This window comes from Chelonoidis abingdonii, chromosome 8, assembly GCF_003597395.2.
Source record: "Chelonoidis abingdonii isolate Lonesome George chromosome 8, CheloAbing_2.0, whole genome shotgun sequence".
In the NCBI taxonomy this organism is placed as follows: domain Eukaryota; kingdom Metazoa; phylum Chordata; order Testudines; family Testudinidae; genus Chelonoidis; species Chelonoidis abingdonii.
This window is the reverse complement of record NC_133776.1, coordinates 27,353,192-27,368,322: the sequence shown is the minus strand read 5'-3', so window position 1 is coordinate 27,368,322 and position 15,131 is coordinate 27,353,192. Positions and strand designations below refer to the sequence as shown.

Genomic DNA, 15,131 nt, shown 5'->3' with positions numbered 1-15,131 from the left:
GCGGGAACCCAGAGTGATCACCTCAGGATCATTTTGCCTCTTACTGGATTGCAGCCATTCTGGGATGAAGCAAAGCCATTCTGTGCAAACGATGCTACATGACAGCCCTTTTAGGAAAAGAAGTTGAGAGCAACGTATTCAGTTTCAGCTAAGTGGGGACATTTCAACAAGTCGTTCTAAATTAAATGTATATATTTGTTGATGAGCACTTAGATATTAGCAGATTTTCTCTTGTGAAAAGTAATATTTTAAATAATTATAGGGGGTCAGAGTCTTGGTGTTACATAACATCCAGATGGCAGCACTTCATCTCTAGACCCATGCTAGGGTATTGGTTTACTTCTGTGTTAAAGGGAAGCTCCTATTAACTATAATGGTGCAGGATCAGGCCAAAGGTTGGGGATTAAGGGCTTGTTTACACGGTGCCTTAGTCCACACCCACCAATTGACTAATCTGCCTGTGTGGACCCTCCTGGTGCACAGCAAAACTTCACTAGTGTATGTTAATGTAGTGCTCTTTGAAACAGACTAATTTAGGGAAATTTTAGTGCTCACCACAGGGTCCGCATGGGCCAGATAGTGTGCAACATGCTAGTGCACATTAGAATTTACATCACAGCTGATGTGCACGAGGTACTGTGTAGACAAGCACTAAAATTCAGGTCCCTTGACTGCGTGCTGTGATAGCTAGACAAAGCAGTTGGATGGATGTCCAACAGTTCCAAGGAAATGCTTGGGTTTTTCTTAGATCTCCAATACTATTTAATGAAAATTTTGCTATTTGAATATAATTTTTTAAAGAATTTATTGTGGAATGTTATTTTTATATGTCTGCCTCATATGACCTATTCAGATGAATAACTCTATGTCATTTATGGGCTGACTGGTTTTGTTCCATAATTCTCTGTACCCAATTGTTATATTTTGATATCTTGGTAATTTGCTTTTAAATAATGTTGCCAATATGTTCTTACCTACTACCAAAGTTGGTCTTAAAAATAAACCTGATTGGAATTCTGTATTATCAAAATGATATATCTAATGCACTTCAGTACTGAGTAAAGTCATACATGTATGTAAATGTTTGCAGAACTGGGGCTTAAGGCCTCAACACAGCACACATTTATGGATGAGTAAAGTTACTCATGTGAATTGTCCCAACTGAATGGGACTGCTCATGCGCATAAAGTTACTCACATGCATAAGCATTTGCAGAATCAGAGGTTAAATGTGTACAAAAATCACTGCACTGGTAAATGCACCTCTGTGCTTGGGAGCACAAGTGTGGTGCAGACAATCAGAATACGGCATTCTGTGGGAAAAGAAAAATTCTGGACCAGCACACTTGTTTGCAACCTTACTGTTATGGACAGATTGAAAGGATCATTAATGTCCAGATCAGACAAGACTTTAAAGGCAGATTCTTATTTGTTGCAAATTCTCATAGCTCTATTCATTTGAATAATCTTATCTTTTGAATCTTAAAATCTTTATATTATAGGGCTATTGTAACAATTCCGTAAGTATCTATTTACAGTAAACCTCAGAGTTATGAGAACACCAGAGTGACGAGCTGACCAGTCAACCACACATCTCATTTGGAACCAGAAGTATACAATCAGGCAACAGCAGAGACAAAAAACAAAAAAACCCAAACAAGTACAGTATTATGTTTAAATGTAAGCTACTAAAAAAAATAAAGGGAAAGCAGCATTTTTCTTCTGCATAGTAAAGTTCAAGGGTGTATTAAGTCAATGTTCAGTTGTAAACTTTTGAAAGAATAACTATAATATTTTGTTCAGAGTTACAAACAACCTCCATTCCTAAGGCGTTCATAACTTTGAAGTTCTACTGTACAGTATGTATTAAAATACCAATTTATGACCTGCCCCAACTTTCTGAAAAAAAGCTTTTTGCCTACATTTCTCATGTGTGCTCTCTAACCAAAGGAGGATCTGTTGGTATAAATGCATGGTTGATTACAAAAGATAATTTAGGTATCCTGGATGAGAATTTGAAGTCTTCCAACTGTGTTTTGTAATGATGTATCCTAAATCATTTGGCTTAAGGAGAACTTTTAAGTGTAAATTTGAGGTTAATCAAACAACATGTTTTTGACATGTGAGAGTTTGAATAGTGAATGGATTTTTACTTCTTGAAAAGCCATCTGCCTTTTTATGTTAGTGTATCTCTTAAATAGAGTGGTCTAAAAACTTCCTTTGTTTTATACATTAGTCCCCGTGAGGAGAAAAAATATACAATTTTTAATAGGATTGGGTAAGTAATTTCAAACTTATACCATCTGACAGTTTGAGACTGATTTTGGTAGTGTCTCTGAACTCAATACCCCAGTTTAAGGAACTGTTTTTTTAAACAAAAAAAATTAAAAAACTAAGAAAGTTACCAAACACAAACTTTAGTTGTTGAAATTCTGAGAATAATTATTAGCATGCAGTAGTAATTAAAAACAAAACTCTGTCTGTTAATTTGTTTTGTAAATGTTACTTGTAGCATGGTTTAAATCCCACTATGCCAAGTTGATACAAAATTCTACATGATTTACAAAATCAAGTGTATATTTATAGGGATTGAAATATGGATATGGTTTTGTTGCCAATATGTATGCACCTTTTACATATTAAGTGAAGCCAAATGGTGTATTTGTGTTTGATATGTATGGAAGATCAATAGAAAAATAGACTCTAATCTTAACACATTCCAACATGCCGTTACGTGCCCATATATCTTAAAAGTTGGAAGTGTGTAGTACAAGTCAGTATATATGCCCTTCTAGTTCAGTTGTACATATTTTTATTTTTCTATTTTATCTGATGCTCTCTTGTATGCACTATAAATTGATGATATTATACGTGAATGTGTGTGTCCAAAATCCCATGTTTTAGAATACACTCAGATATGTGCAATAGGATGAAAAAAATGTTTAGAGTTAGGTTTTCATTTTTCTTGTGACGTTTCCTATTTTTTGATATAGTAAGATTTTAGTTGCTATTGAAAGAAAAAAATACGTTTTGGGCTTGTGCAACATTACTTTCCAGGTTGAAAATAACATTAACTTGTATAAATTAACATTAAATTATATAAATTAAGAATGAATTGGACTACAGGAATTGTACAACAGTGCCAGAATGGCAATTATAGTTAAGAGTGAGTTTTTATTGTGAACTTCAATTTTGGGGATTGAGTCCTAGAAAGCTGCCGATTAAGATTTAGTGTAAAGAAAATGTTCGTGGCTGAATTCAAGCGTGTAATTTCTGGGTCGTAAAGTTTCAAAAATAATGTTTGGAGCTTCCCTTGGTTTCACATTTATCCATTCTTTGTAAGGTCACTGTCAACGCAAGGTAAATTCACAGTAACGATAAAACAATATGTTCACAAACTTGAGTGCCTTAATTAGGGACCTAAATCCGTATTTAGGCACTCATGTAAAAATGGTTTGATTTCTAGGGTCTCATAGATTGTGAAAAATACTAGAAACGTTTCTTATCCATGAGTCTGATACAATGCCCTCTGAAATCAATGAGAGGTTTTCCATCATAGACTCAGAGTCATTAAGGCCATAAGGTACCATTGTGATAATCTAGTCTGATCTTCTGCACCCTGCAGGCCATAGAACCTTGCCGACCCGTAACCTCTGGCTCAGTTACTAAGGTCCTCAAATCGTGATTTAAAGACTTCAAGTTATAGAGAATCCACCATTTATACTAGTTTAAACCTGGAAGTGACCCATCCCCCATACTGCAGAGGAAGGTGAAAACCCTCCAGGGCCTCTGCCAATCTGACCCGGGGAAAAATCCTTCCCGACCCCAAATATGGTGATCATTGGGACCCTGAGCATGTCAGTGTGACCCACCAGCCAGGCACCTCAGAGATCTCCCCATCTAGTGTCCCATCTCCAGCTATTAGGGATATTTGCCACTAGCCAGTCGCACATGGGCCACATGCCATTGTAGGCAATCTCATTATACCATCCCCTCCATACATTTATCAGTCCCATTCTTGAAGCTAGTTAGATTTTCTTGCCCCACTGCTCCCCCTGGAAGGCTGTTCCAGAACCTTATTCCTCTGGTGATTAGAAACCTTCATCTAATTTCAAGCCTAAACCTGTTTGATGGCCAGTTTATATCCATTTGTTCTTGTGTCAACATTGGTGCATATCTTTAATAACTCCTCTCTCTGCCTGGTATTTATCCTCCTGATGTGTTCATGGAGAGCAGTCATATCTCTCCTCGGCCTTTGTTTGATTAGTCTAAACAAGCCAAGTTCTTTGAGTCTCCTCTCAGAAAGTAGGTTTCCATTCCTCTGATCATCCTAGTAGCCCTCCTCTGCACCTGTTCCAGTTTGAATTCATCTTTTTTAAACATGGGAAACAAGAATTTTGCACGCTATTCCAGATGAGATCTCACCAGTTCCTTGTATAATGGTGCAAACACTTCCTTGTCTCTGCTGGGAATACCTCGCCTGATGCATCCTATGATTATATCAGGGGTTCTCAAACTAAGTGTCGTGGGGGGTCACGAGCTGTCAGACTCCAACCTCAAACCTCACTTCATCTCCAGCATTTATAATAGTGTTAAATATAAAAAATGTGTTTTTAATTCATAAGGGGGGTCGCATTCAGAGGCTTGCTGTATGAAAGGGGTCACCAATGCAAAATGTTGAGAACCACTGAATTACATTAACTTCAAAAGGCACTGGATCATACCTATGTGCCATACAAAAACTATTTTACATTAAAATAGTTTCTAATATAACATATGTTGAATTGTATATTTACAATTCATACTGACTAAAGTTTGGAACCTGATCCTGCAATCTTCCTCCTGATAAATTTAGTGCGGAGGTTGCCTTCTAACTCAGGGGATTTAATATGGGGTCATTTTGTTAGTGAATTCTCTTAGAGATCTTGACTGGTCTCTTTCTCAGCCCATTCCGCTGTGGATGATAGGGGCTGAAAGCGATATACTTGAAATCATACTACATCCTAAAAGCTTTGAATTCAAAATTGGCAAACTATGTTCTGCTCTCAATAACAATATTTTCCATAATGCCAAAATGAGAAATGTGCCTCTTAATTTTTCTAGGACCTGATGCCTTGTGGGTCTAGTGAGAACTAAAATTTCTACAAATTTAGACCAGTCAATGCCTGTCAGAAATTTCTATTTTCTAAAAAGTTCTGGTATAATTTTTTTGGTATTGGCTTTTCTGACAATGTTTTGAGTATGCGAGGTTCTTTGATTTGTATCTCTCTAGTTGTTTACTTCAAAATTTCAGACTTAAAAAGAGCACCAAGAGTAACTTCAGTTCTCTGAAAGAGCACACCAAAGACGCACGCTGTTTGCTCTGTCAGGTCTGAAATCTGTGGCCAGTTTGACAATTAGCTTAATTTTTTGTTTTCACTTAATCTTGTGACATTGCTATAATCACATCTCTCACTTGGTCCATGATGTAATTATTGCATTCCTTTCACATTTATTATTTAGGTATCTTGTTGGCAATCGTTACATTAGGTAGGCAGTGATATTTTGAAAATGCTATAATCTGGTCAGTTTTGTATATTTCTTGATTTAAATTAGGACTAATTTGGCAACTGCAAGATGTGAGATTACATTAACAATGTAATATATTAATTTTACTCCATTTCCCATTCTTAGTAGAATCATTGTCATGAAGATAGATTCATGTTGCATAATTCTGTTCTTGCTGACAATTATCATGACAGTGAGATTAGTTTTTCTTGCTTCTTTGAGCCCAAAATAGTGTAACTCATTACTCTTAACATTTTTTAATGTTGTGCATTTTCATGGTGCCTGGCCTGTACATCTGTTTCTATAAGGCTTCTGTAACTGTAAATGGAGAAAACAGGAATGTCCAGCTATTCCAATTACAGGAAAAGTCAAAACAATGGCTCCCCAGGGAGTATTTTTCAGTATAAATAAGGCATTCATATTCAGGTACCTTATTCCTTTGACAGATTATAATAAGAATAGAAAAATAGCATATCGTTAATCCAGTCGTATGACACTTCTTTGTAACAATAATGGGAAGTGATAGAAATTGTACACATTCAATCACAAACTGGAAATGTAATTGCATGATCCTCTTCTGTGTAACTTTTAACTTTCAAGCATTTTCAGTTAACATTTGAATACTTGTTTTGATTTGTGACGCTATTCATAACCGTTTACATTGACCCAGTTCAACAGACAGTTCAATTCTATCAGTTGAGGAATGATTTTTCAAGGATATGATATTTTCTCTCCACATATGTATTTAAACCTCTCCAGAGAACTACATCTTTTATTTGTCTTTATTGCATTTCTTTAGCTTGCATCTGCTTTTTTAAAAAGCTGGCCTGTTCATATTACTCTTTGGTTTTCATTTAAATTCCAAATAATTGATGAGCAAAAAACAACAGCAAAATTGCCAAAAAGTAATGACTGTCACAGGCAGTGGCGATTAAAATTCAGATTTATAGGTGAAGTGCACATCAAAAATGAGAGAGCTGAATGCCCTAATAACTGGCCTCTACGGAGTTTCACTACAAAAGTCTAACTAAAGTTCTTTAAAAAACTATTTTAAAGCCACATCGCTCGCTCTTCTTCCCTGAAGCTATTGTGATATTTCCTCGTTAAGTGGAGATAGCCTGGAAAGAGTCATCACAAATATGTGAAGTCTCATTGCAGCCAGGCAGTCCTTTAGTATTTGAAATTTCACAGAATGATGCCTTCTTGGATATCTTCACTGAACCAGAAAATACCAAGAGAATTTCACATGGAGGGGGGGAAATAGCTTGGAAGGTTTGGTAAATATATTTTTGCACTGTGTACCGTCCCCCAATCCTCCCTTGTTTAGTGGAGACATTCAGCACATAAATCTGGCCTTAATTTGCTCTTTGTTTTTGATTTGCAGATTATTTTTTAAGGCTGACTCTGAGGGCTGTATTTTCAAAAATATTCATTAAATTCTACCCACAATAATTTGTTCATTGACAAGTAATTGTACTGGTAAAATGTGTATTTCTACCAGTACTATTTGACATTTGTATAACACTTTCACTCAGATGATTTACAAACATTAATGAATTACTTTCTCTCTCACAGGAGTCATGAGACTTATTACTACTTTCATTTTACAGATGGTAAGATGAAGGAGATCAGTGGGAGTTTTTACCATTGACTCAGTCGGGCCAGAATTTCATCCAGGGAGATTAATATAAGTGGTTTTCCCAAAATCACACAAAAAGTTCATTACAAGACTAGCAATAATATCTCCCAACACATATCTCCCAACACACAGCCCCGTGCTTTAGCTGCAAGATTATCATAACTCCGTTATTTGTGCATGGAGAATGGTACTTTCCTGTGCAAATAGCCATTTTCATAAGAATTTGCCCATTTTTCATGCACAAATGCATATTTTCCTGCACACTTACTGATTTGCATATGTCCTCTCATGTTTCAAGGGGGCAACTTAAGCAAGTAGTTCTGAAAAAATGGCCGTTAGTCCCTTTATAGTATGGTATAAACAGTATGTGAGCTGATGTTCTAATACACCTCGGTATTTAGGCACAAATAGTTTGTACTATGCATATTATGTTAAATAGACAAAAGCAGGAAAATTTATAGTTAGGGCTATATCACATCTTTAATATAACTTGAGGGGCACTTGTCAACTGGATCTAAAGCATCTCGGCTGAAACATTTTTAGCTTTACTCCCATATGTAATACTGAGACAGAAATGCCTGTGATGAAATATCACCATAAAATATTATGCTCTTCCATACAAGACTGTCATAACATGATGAAACATTGGCAAATCAGTTGTCGGCAATAGATTTGCAAATGGATAAGGCAATACTATGTCAACTTTATTAGGGCCAAATTCATCTACCATAAAATTGCAATAAACAAATTGGGAATACTCTCAACATATGTTATTGGCCAGATTATCAAAACCTGGTCTTTTTTTGCACCCTCAAGGTCTGAGTGGAAATAATTACAGGCACAAGGTTCCATCCAGGGTTGTTTGCCCCTGAATTTTAATTCAGTTGGATATCTGCTGCCCACAGAAAAGTTACCGTGATGGATTTGGTCTACAACACATGGCAAGCCTGCTGAGTGTAGATATATCCTAAATGAAAATTGTGTCTGCGGATAATTGTGTCCAAAATTGTTTGCATATTTCTGGTTCCTTGTACAAAATATCGACTTGGTTAAGAATGCGCGGAAAAGCAAGTCCTATTTATAATTGATTTTATGGGGTATATCTTCTAGTCTCCAGTTCAGTTTTATTCCCCCTCTATTTTGGTATACTTAAACTATCTCACCACCACCCACTTCCTTATTGCTTTGCAACCATGCTAAACTGACAAGCACTGTTTCTAGAGCTCCATTTCTGCTGATGTCGTCAGTGATGCTAATGTAGAAAGAGAAAAGTCTGCTGTTTTATGGAGGTGTAGCACTAGAAGCATAGAAGTGTGCCGCTCTGTCAGCTAAAAGAGATTGGACAAGTGCAGGATGTGTTAGGGCTCATGCTGCAAAAGAAGATAATTTAGAATTGAGTTATTTGCAGGACCTTCTTTTGTCCTATGTCCCATTAAGTCATTTGAGATCAGGTGGATTGTTCTTGTTCACTGAGCTGAGGGTCAGTTTGAACAGGACTGGGGGCAGGGTCCCAGTCAGGAACTTATTTCCTGAGGATGTCAGTTGAGGGCTCTCTGAAGATGTTTTCAGGACTTGTCTTCCATATTTAGGTTAGTTTTTTCATGGTCATTTAACTTCCTCTGTTTCTGTATCTCCTAATTTGAGAAGAGGGAGAGGGTCCAGTTTATTAATTGAAATATTTTTATATTCAGCATCTGGGTGTCTTTTTCAGAGACTAACTCTTTATAAATTATTTGAATGCTCAAAATACCATCTGCCATCTTGGATTTGCTGACGAGGAGCAACTCCTAATGTCCATTTCTCAAAATTTCAAAGCTTAGTTTTCTAATGCAAAACTTGTTTGGCACGGACATAAGGTTAAATGGACAAATTGAATTGTTCCTTAATACATCTCTTTTTGCTGACCTGCAGAATATAAACGAACAAACAAACTGCTGAGTTACCCTATTAGCATATGAAAGCTTGCCGTTGTATACATACAGTAACATTGTTTTGTAATATTTTGCTATATGCAGTTTTTTATTAATGTTATGGCAGCCCATAAAACAAACTCAGAGAATAACAAACGTAGTCTTATGTCACTGGAAGCTTAGCTATCTGTTAAAACAGTAAGATACTCATAGTAAATAACTATAGGTCTTTTCCCCGTAGAACTCAAGAGGTCATTTGAATAAATAAGCATTTCATAGCCTTTAATACAAGTTTTCGTCTTAAAGGAAGCAATAATTAAATCCTGGGAAATAAATATGTATTTAATTTAAACTATGAAGATTGTGCTTGAAACTGTTAAATATCAGGAAATAAACTTACGAATTTTAATGTGTCTTTGTAGCAAGACGTGCTGCAGTTGTCTTGATTTTATGAAGAAGAATAAAAAACCCATCAAATTATTCTGTCAAAAAATGTCATTTCTATTATGAGGAAAAGTTAGCTGTTTCCACAAATATATCATTTGAATATAAGTTCCTTAGAAGTGCGGAGTTAGAGGCATATATATAAAGCTAAGACCAGCAGGCATCGGCTCACGCCACCACTTTTATTCAGAGGAGTGTCATTGTGAAGTGCATCATGCTGCTTAAATCAAATTCTATGATTAATATTTAATGTGTCTGTGATGGAATCACTTTCTCCCCTGAGGTTAACTTACATTTTGCCAGACATCCTGACAGCACTGCAATTCTTATATTCCCTGTATGACCTGGGCTTTTCCTTGAGAGAGGTCAGAATAAAGGGTGCTTTTGTTCATATCTAGCCTGCTGGTGATATATTTACAAAGTGTCTGCTGGCTGAATGGAATAGTTTTACAGTATTAAACAAGTGCTGATTTCTGTGGAGAGGCAGGACTTATGGTTTAGAAGGAAGTGAACTGGTTAGGTCAGGAGAATGTACCATTTGTGAACTCCCCCTTTCCTTTTATATTCATGTGTCGGATATAGTAGACGGTACGCTGGCTGTGCTCAAGGCAGAACTGGAGAGAAGGCAGCTTCAAAGTGATCTGCAGTTTGAAAGCTTGCTTTTTTCTGTAGGGATTCTACAGGCGCTTGTGCTTGTGTTGGAAGCAGTTTTAAAACTAACATGGTTTAATCCACTAACTGCATGTTGGGTAAATTCAAAACCCACATGCTCGTCGTCTTGCAGTGGAATAAGTCACATCTGATGGACATTTTCTGTGCTTATAGCATAGTAATGAACGTCTGACAGGCGCGACCTTTCATAAGACAGCCCACACTATTGGCTTTCTGCCCAGAATATTGCTGCAATACTATCTGTGATTGGTTATCTCTCTATCATGCATTGCTTCACAAGGGAAAACGGCCCCTTTTTTAATAAATCTACGATGGCTGGCTGCAATATGCTACACTGTAAGTATATTGTGTGAAAGAAACAGACAGACTATAATTCTTCATAGTAGTCTAGGAGCACATGGCAAGGCTGTAATGCTGTGGGACCTCAGTGGAATGCTGCTTGGTAAATTTTAACGTATTTGTTTTTTCTACAGGTTGGTACTAAGAAGTGCCTTTCCTGACGTCTCTGCTGCTTGGAACCGCTTCTAGAGCAGTCTCTGCTTTTTGCCTTGCTTGCTGCCAGCTAGACTGCGACGACAGCACATCCACCCTCCACCTCTAGCCCAGACACCCCCATTTCTACTTATAATCAAGAGAAAAGCTCTAAGTATCAGGCATTGCCCTAGGCTGCTTTAGTATAAAAATAAATTTGCTGAAAAAGTAAGATATCTTCTGCCAGAAAATCAAGGAGAGAAAAAAAAATTTCTCGATTGTTGCTCTAAACTGCTGCATCTGTCTATGCCAAACTAATCAATACCGATTGCACCACAAAATCCAATTGCAAATTCAGCTGTGTTGGAGATTACCTTTCAGACAACTTTACTGAAAGCAGCTTGGAAATTCTGTGTCAAAGGGTCTGCCACGTTTTCATGCTTGCATTTCGGGCTCCAAATTGGTACTCGGAATGGGTTACTGAGAGCACAAGGCTAGTTTCAGGCCACACTTTTTAACATTCATCTTACTTATGAACCTAGCATTTCTTTTAAGTACAAAAGCTCTTTCAATTAGCAGTTTCATGCTGTGAATTTCTAGTTGGAAACCTTTTGTTTGATATTGTGACAACATAATTTTACATGTACTTTTAAAGTAGGGTCCGGGGAAAAAAAGTATTTTGGAGGTGACATTTTCATCATTTCCAGTCTATCAGTTTGGCTGTTGGTTTGTTTGTTTCACTGAAAATTTTAACTACCTGTAAAAAATCTAAACATGGCTGTTAGTGTCACACCAATTCGGGACACAAAATGGCTAACACTGGAAGTGTGTAGAGAGTTCCAAAGAGGGACTTGCTCACGACCAGACACGGAATGTAAATTTGCACATCCATCGAAAAGCTGCCAAGTTGAAAATGGACGAGTAATCGCCTGCTTTGATTCATTGAAAGTGAGTAAATATTATATTCTTTTCAAGGATAAATAGTTAATGAATGAACCAATTATAATCGGCAGAACCATATCGTCTGGGAAATATGGATTGCTGGCTGTGCTAGTATGGAGATTTATGGCTTTCTTTATTGCTGATTTGTTGGTTTTGTTTTTCTTAAGGGATGGGGGAGAGAAGAATAAGGGGGGAAAACTGTAACAGAGTTTGGGCTCTCTGGAATTGGTGTGGTTACAGTTACTAGTTCTTAATCTCTGGAATTGGTGTGGTTACAGTTACTAGTTCTTAACCCTAAATTGTTATTGGTCTGCAGCTGGTGTAAAAAGCAGCATATATTTTGTTTAGAAATAGCAAAGTCATAGTAGAGATTCTTGTAAGTAAGTAAATAAGTAAAAGAGACTGGAAATGCAAGCCATGTGTTCTAAATGATGATTTGTTGTTGTCTTGTAACTGCATGTGGATTGTTGCTGGCTCTGGACAGTAGGCAGTGCATTTGAGATTAGTATTTTCCTTCATAAATTAGCATGGCTACTTCTGCAAGCATCTTTTTTTTTTTTTTTCATTTTTTGGACTTCCATGATTTTTTCCTTCCTTCTTACAAATATAATTATTTAATGAAAGAAGCGATGCATTCCTTGAAAAACTTAACTGAAAGCCAGGTATCTCCAATCATGCAAGGACAACTGTAAAAGTAAAGTTACAGACTTACTGCCACTTCCAAAAAATATATGCTAGGTACGCTGTGTAAAGTAGAGGACTGGTATTTTCAACTATCTCTAGTTTCAGGGATCAGTTGTGAAACATACAGATTTCCAGCTCCTTCATTCTTTATTAATTAAATAAATCGAGACTTTAAATAGCCAGCCCACAGACTGTAACTTAATACAGCACAGAGTCATAAATCAGAGGCTGATAGAAAAATTATGTCTCTTTGTTTTCTCTAGAATATAATATTGCTACTCTTAAAGCCAAATCCCAGGAAGGGCAGCAAAGCCTGCGTATACGGGCATTGCTGCGGACAAAAATGTCATGGGCTGAAGGAGGGAATGTTCTGCCTGAGCAAGCCACTGTAGGCCGATTGTATAGCCAAATCAGTATCACAGCTAGAACAGGGCAGCAAATGGTTTTCCCATCCCACCAAAAATTATGAGATTTCAACAAGTTTTCCGGTTCCAAAATGGAACAAAAAGTCAAAATCTTGAAAATTTTTGTGAACCAAAAATTCTAAAAAATGTGGTTCAGCTCAATCAAACATTTTCTTATAAATAAATTTGAAACATTTTGTTTTCACTGTGGCCCTTTTTAATGTAAAAACTGTTTTAATTTTCATCTAGCTTAAATTTTGGTGAAAAGTTATTTTGATGTGGCAAATAGGAATTTTATCATTTCTAAAATTTCTAAACAAAATATTTTAACAATTTCTAAGCTTTTTTTCCAAAATATTTTCAAGTTGAGAAATTTGTCAGAATAGACCCTTGTCAAAAGCCAGACTTTTCGTGGGCAAATCAGCATTTCCCAATGAAAAACATTTCACCAAAAATTCCCAACCAGCTCTAGTCAGAGCTTCGGGGCATTTGGGTAGCAGTGGATACAAGATACTACTTTCTCTTTGTGGTGAGCTTGATCTAGTGCATATGTTCTGTGCATGGGCTTAGTCTCTGCCACCATGCTGAGCCAGCTCCATTTTCTGCAATTTTGGTGAATTGTGAAGCTCTATTATTATTATTTTGTAAAAATATTCATATTATAACTTAGATATCTGATATTCAGGTTTTGGCTCAAGGAACTCAATAAAATGTCTCCATATAAAAGAACTTAAGAATTGAAATTCATTTATTGTTAAAACATCATAACTAGCTACAACATCAACATACAGTTTAATTTCCTAGCTAATTGCTTCTACTCATTTGATCGTTCAAAGTTTCACATCCCCACTCCTGGGATGCTCTGCTAGTCTTAAGTTTAAAATACAGTGGGTTCAGAAAAAAAAATGTAAAAAGGTTGACAATGAGATATCAGCGTTCATTAAAAACGAACCATTGAAAACCTTAACATGGTTCACAATAGGAAGCTTCCGCCAAGTCCATTATAAATCAGCTTTGTCACCAAAGAACTGTGATTTCCAGGTTAGAGAAATACCTTAAAACTTCCATGCTTAAGGCAGCAGTCAGCCCAGAGGAAGTCTGTTATGGGGGATAAGGCATAGCACTAGAAATCAGGAAGCTATTCTATTCCAGACTGTGTTACTGACTCACATTACTTTGGGCAAGTCTCTTCCCCTCAGTTACCCTTTCCTTGTAAATTAGATAATTATCTCCTTTGTAAAGAGCCATGAGATCCAGGGGTGAAAAGACTAAGTATTATATGACTCTTTGTTATTGTTTCAAAATACCAAGTGGAGGTGATCATTCTTGTTGACCAAGTGGAGTCATTAGAGTTGAGTGGATTGTAAACTGAGGCAGAATTTGTTCCAAATATTCTTCTACCATTGAAAAACATACTGTTTAATAGTTATATGTAGGGCCCTACCAAATTCACGGTCCATTTTGGTCAATTTCAGTCATAGGATTTTAAAAATGGTAAGTGTCATGATTTCAGATATTTAAATTTGAAATTTCACAGTGTTGTAACTGTTGGGGTCCTGACCTAAAAGGGACTGTGGGGAGGTTGCAAGGTTATCATATGAGGGTCATGGTATTGTCACCCTTACTTCTGCACTGCTGCTGGCGGCAGCGCAGTCTTCAGAGTTGGGCTACCAGAGAGTAGCAACTGCTGGCCAAGAGCCCAGTTCTGAAGGCAGAGCCGCCACCAGCAGCAGCACAGAATTAAGGATGGTATGGTAGGGTATGGCCACCCTTACTTCTGTGCTGCTGCCTTCAAAGCTGGGCCCTTGGCCAGCAGCTGCCATTCTCAAGCCTGCCCACCTCTGAAGGCAGCAGCACAGAAGTAAGAGTGGAATGGTATGGTATTGCCACCTTTACTTCTGCACTGGTACTGGCAGGGTGCTGCCTTCTGAGCTGAGTGCCTGGCCAGCAGCCACTACGCTCTGGACACCCAGCTCTGAAGGAGTGCAGAAGTAAGGGTGACAATACTGTGACCCTCCCCCTACAATAACCTTGTGACCCCCCCATAACCATCTTTTGAGTCATGAACCCCAGTGTGAGAAGCTGTGGTGAAACGGCTCTGCAGGTGTCAGATGGAATCTCCTTTCTGCAAGCTGCAGAGCACCAGTTCTGTAGCTCCATGGCCATTATTACCACCCATGAGAGCAGACCAAACTGCATTAGTAAACTCGCATATACTGTAATCTGGCTAGCATATGTTCTTCTTCGAGTGCTTGCTCATATCCATTCCAGTTAGGTGTGCGCGCGCCGCATGCACGTTCATCGGAGAAACTTTTACCCTAGCAACACTCGGTGGGCTGGCAGGTCGCCCCCTGGAGTGGCGCCACTATGGTGCCTGATATATACCCCTGCCGACCCAACCGCTCCTCAGTTCCTTCTT

The 15,131-nt window shown here is 37.6% G+C and overlaps 1 protein-coding gene across 39 annotated transcripts in view; it reads left to right on the top strand.

The window, feature by feature from the left end:
- MBNL1 (muscleblind like splicing regulator 1) overlaps positions 1-15,131 on the top strand; it is a 194,156-nt gene that overhangs the window by 31,232 nt on the left and 147,793 nt on the right. For 19 of the 39 annotated variants that reach the window (XM_075068442.1, XM_075068452.1, XM_075068444.1 and 16 more), the window contains exon 2: positions 10,685-11,630. The exons of 18 other annotated variants lie outside the window; for them this stretch is intronic. In XM_075068442.1, the coding sequence (XP_074924543.1) occupies positions 11,457-11,630 (174 nt within the window). In that variant the 5' untranslated portion in view covers positions 10,685-11,456. Of the gene's footprint in view, positions 1-10,308; positions 10,548-10,684; positions 11,631-15,131 lie in introns of those variants that run through there. 2 more of the 39 variants (XM_075068455.1, XM_075068443.1) reach the window with 1 other exon arrangement.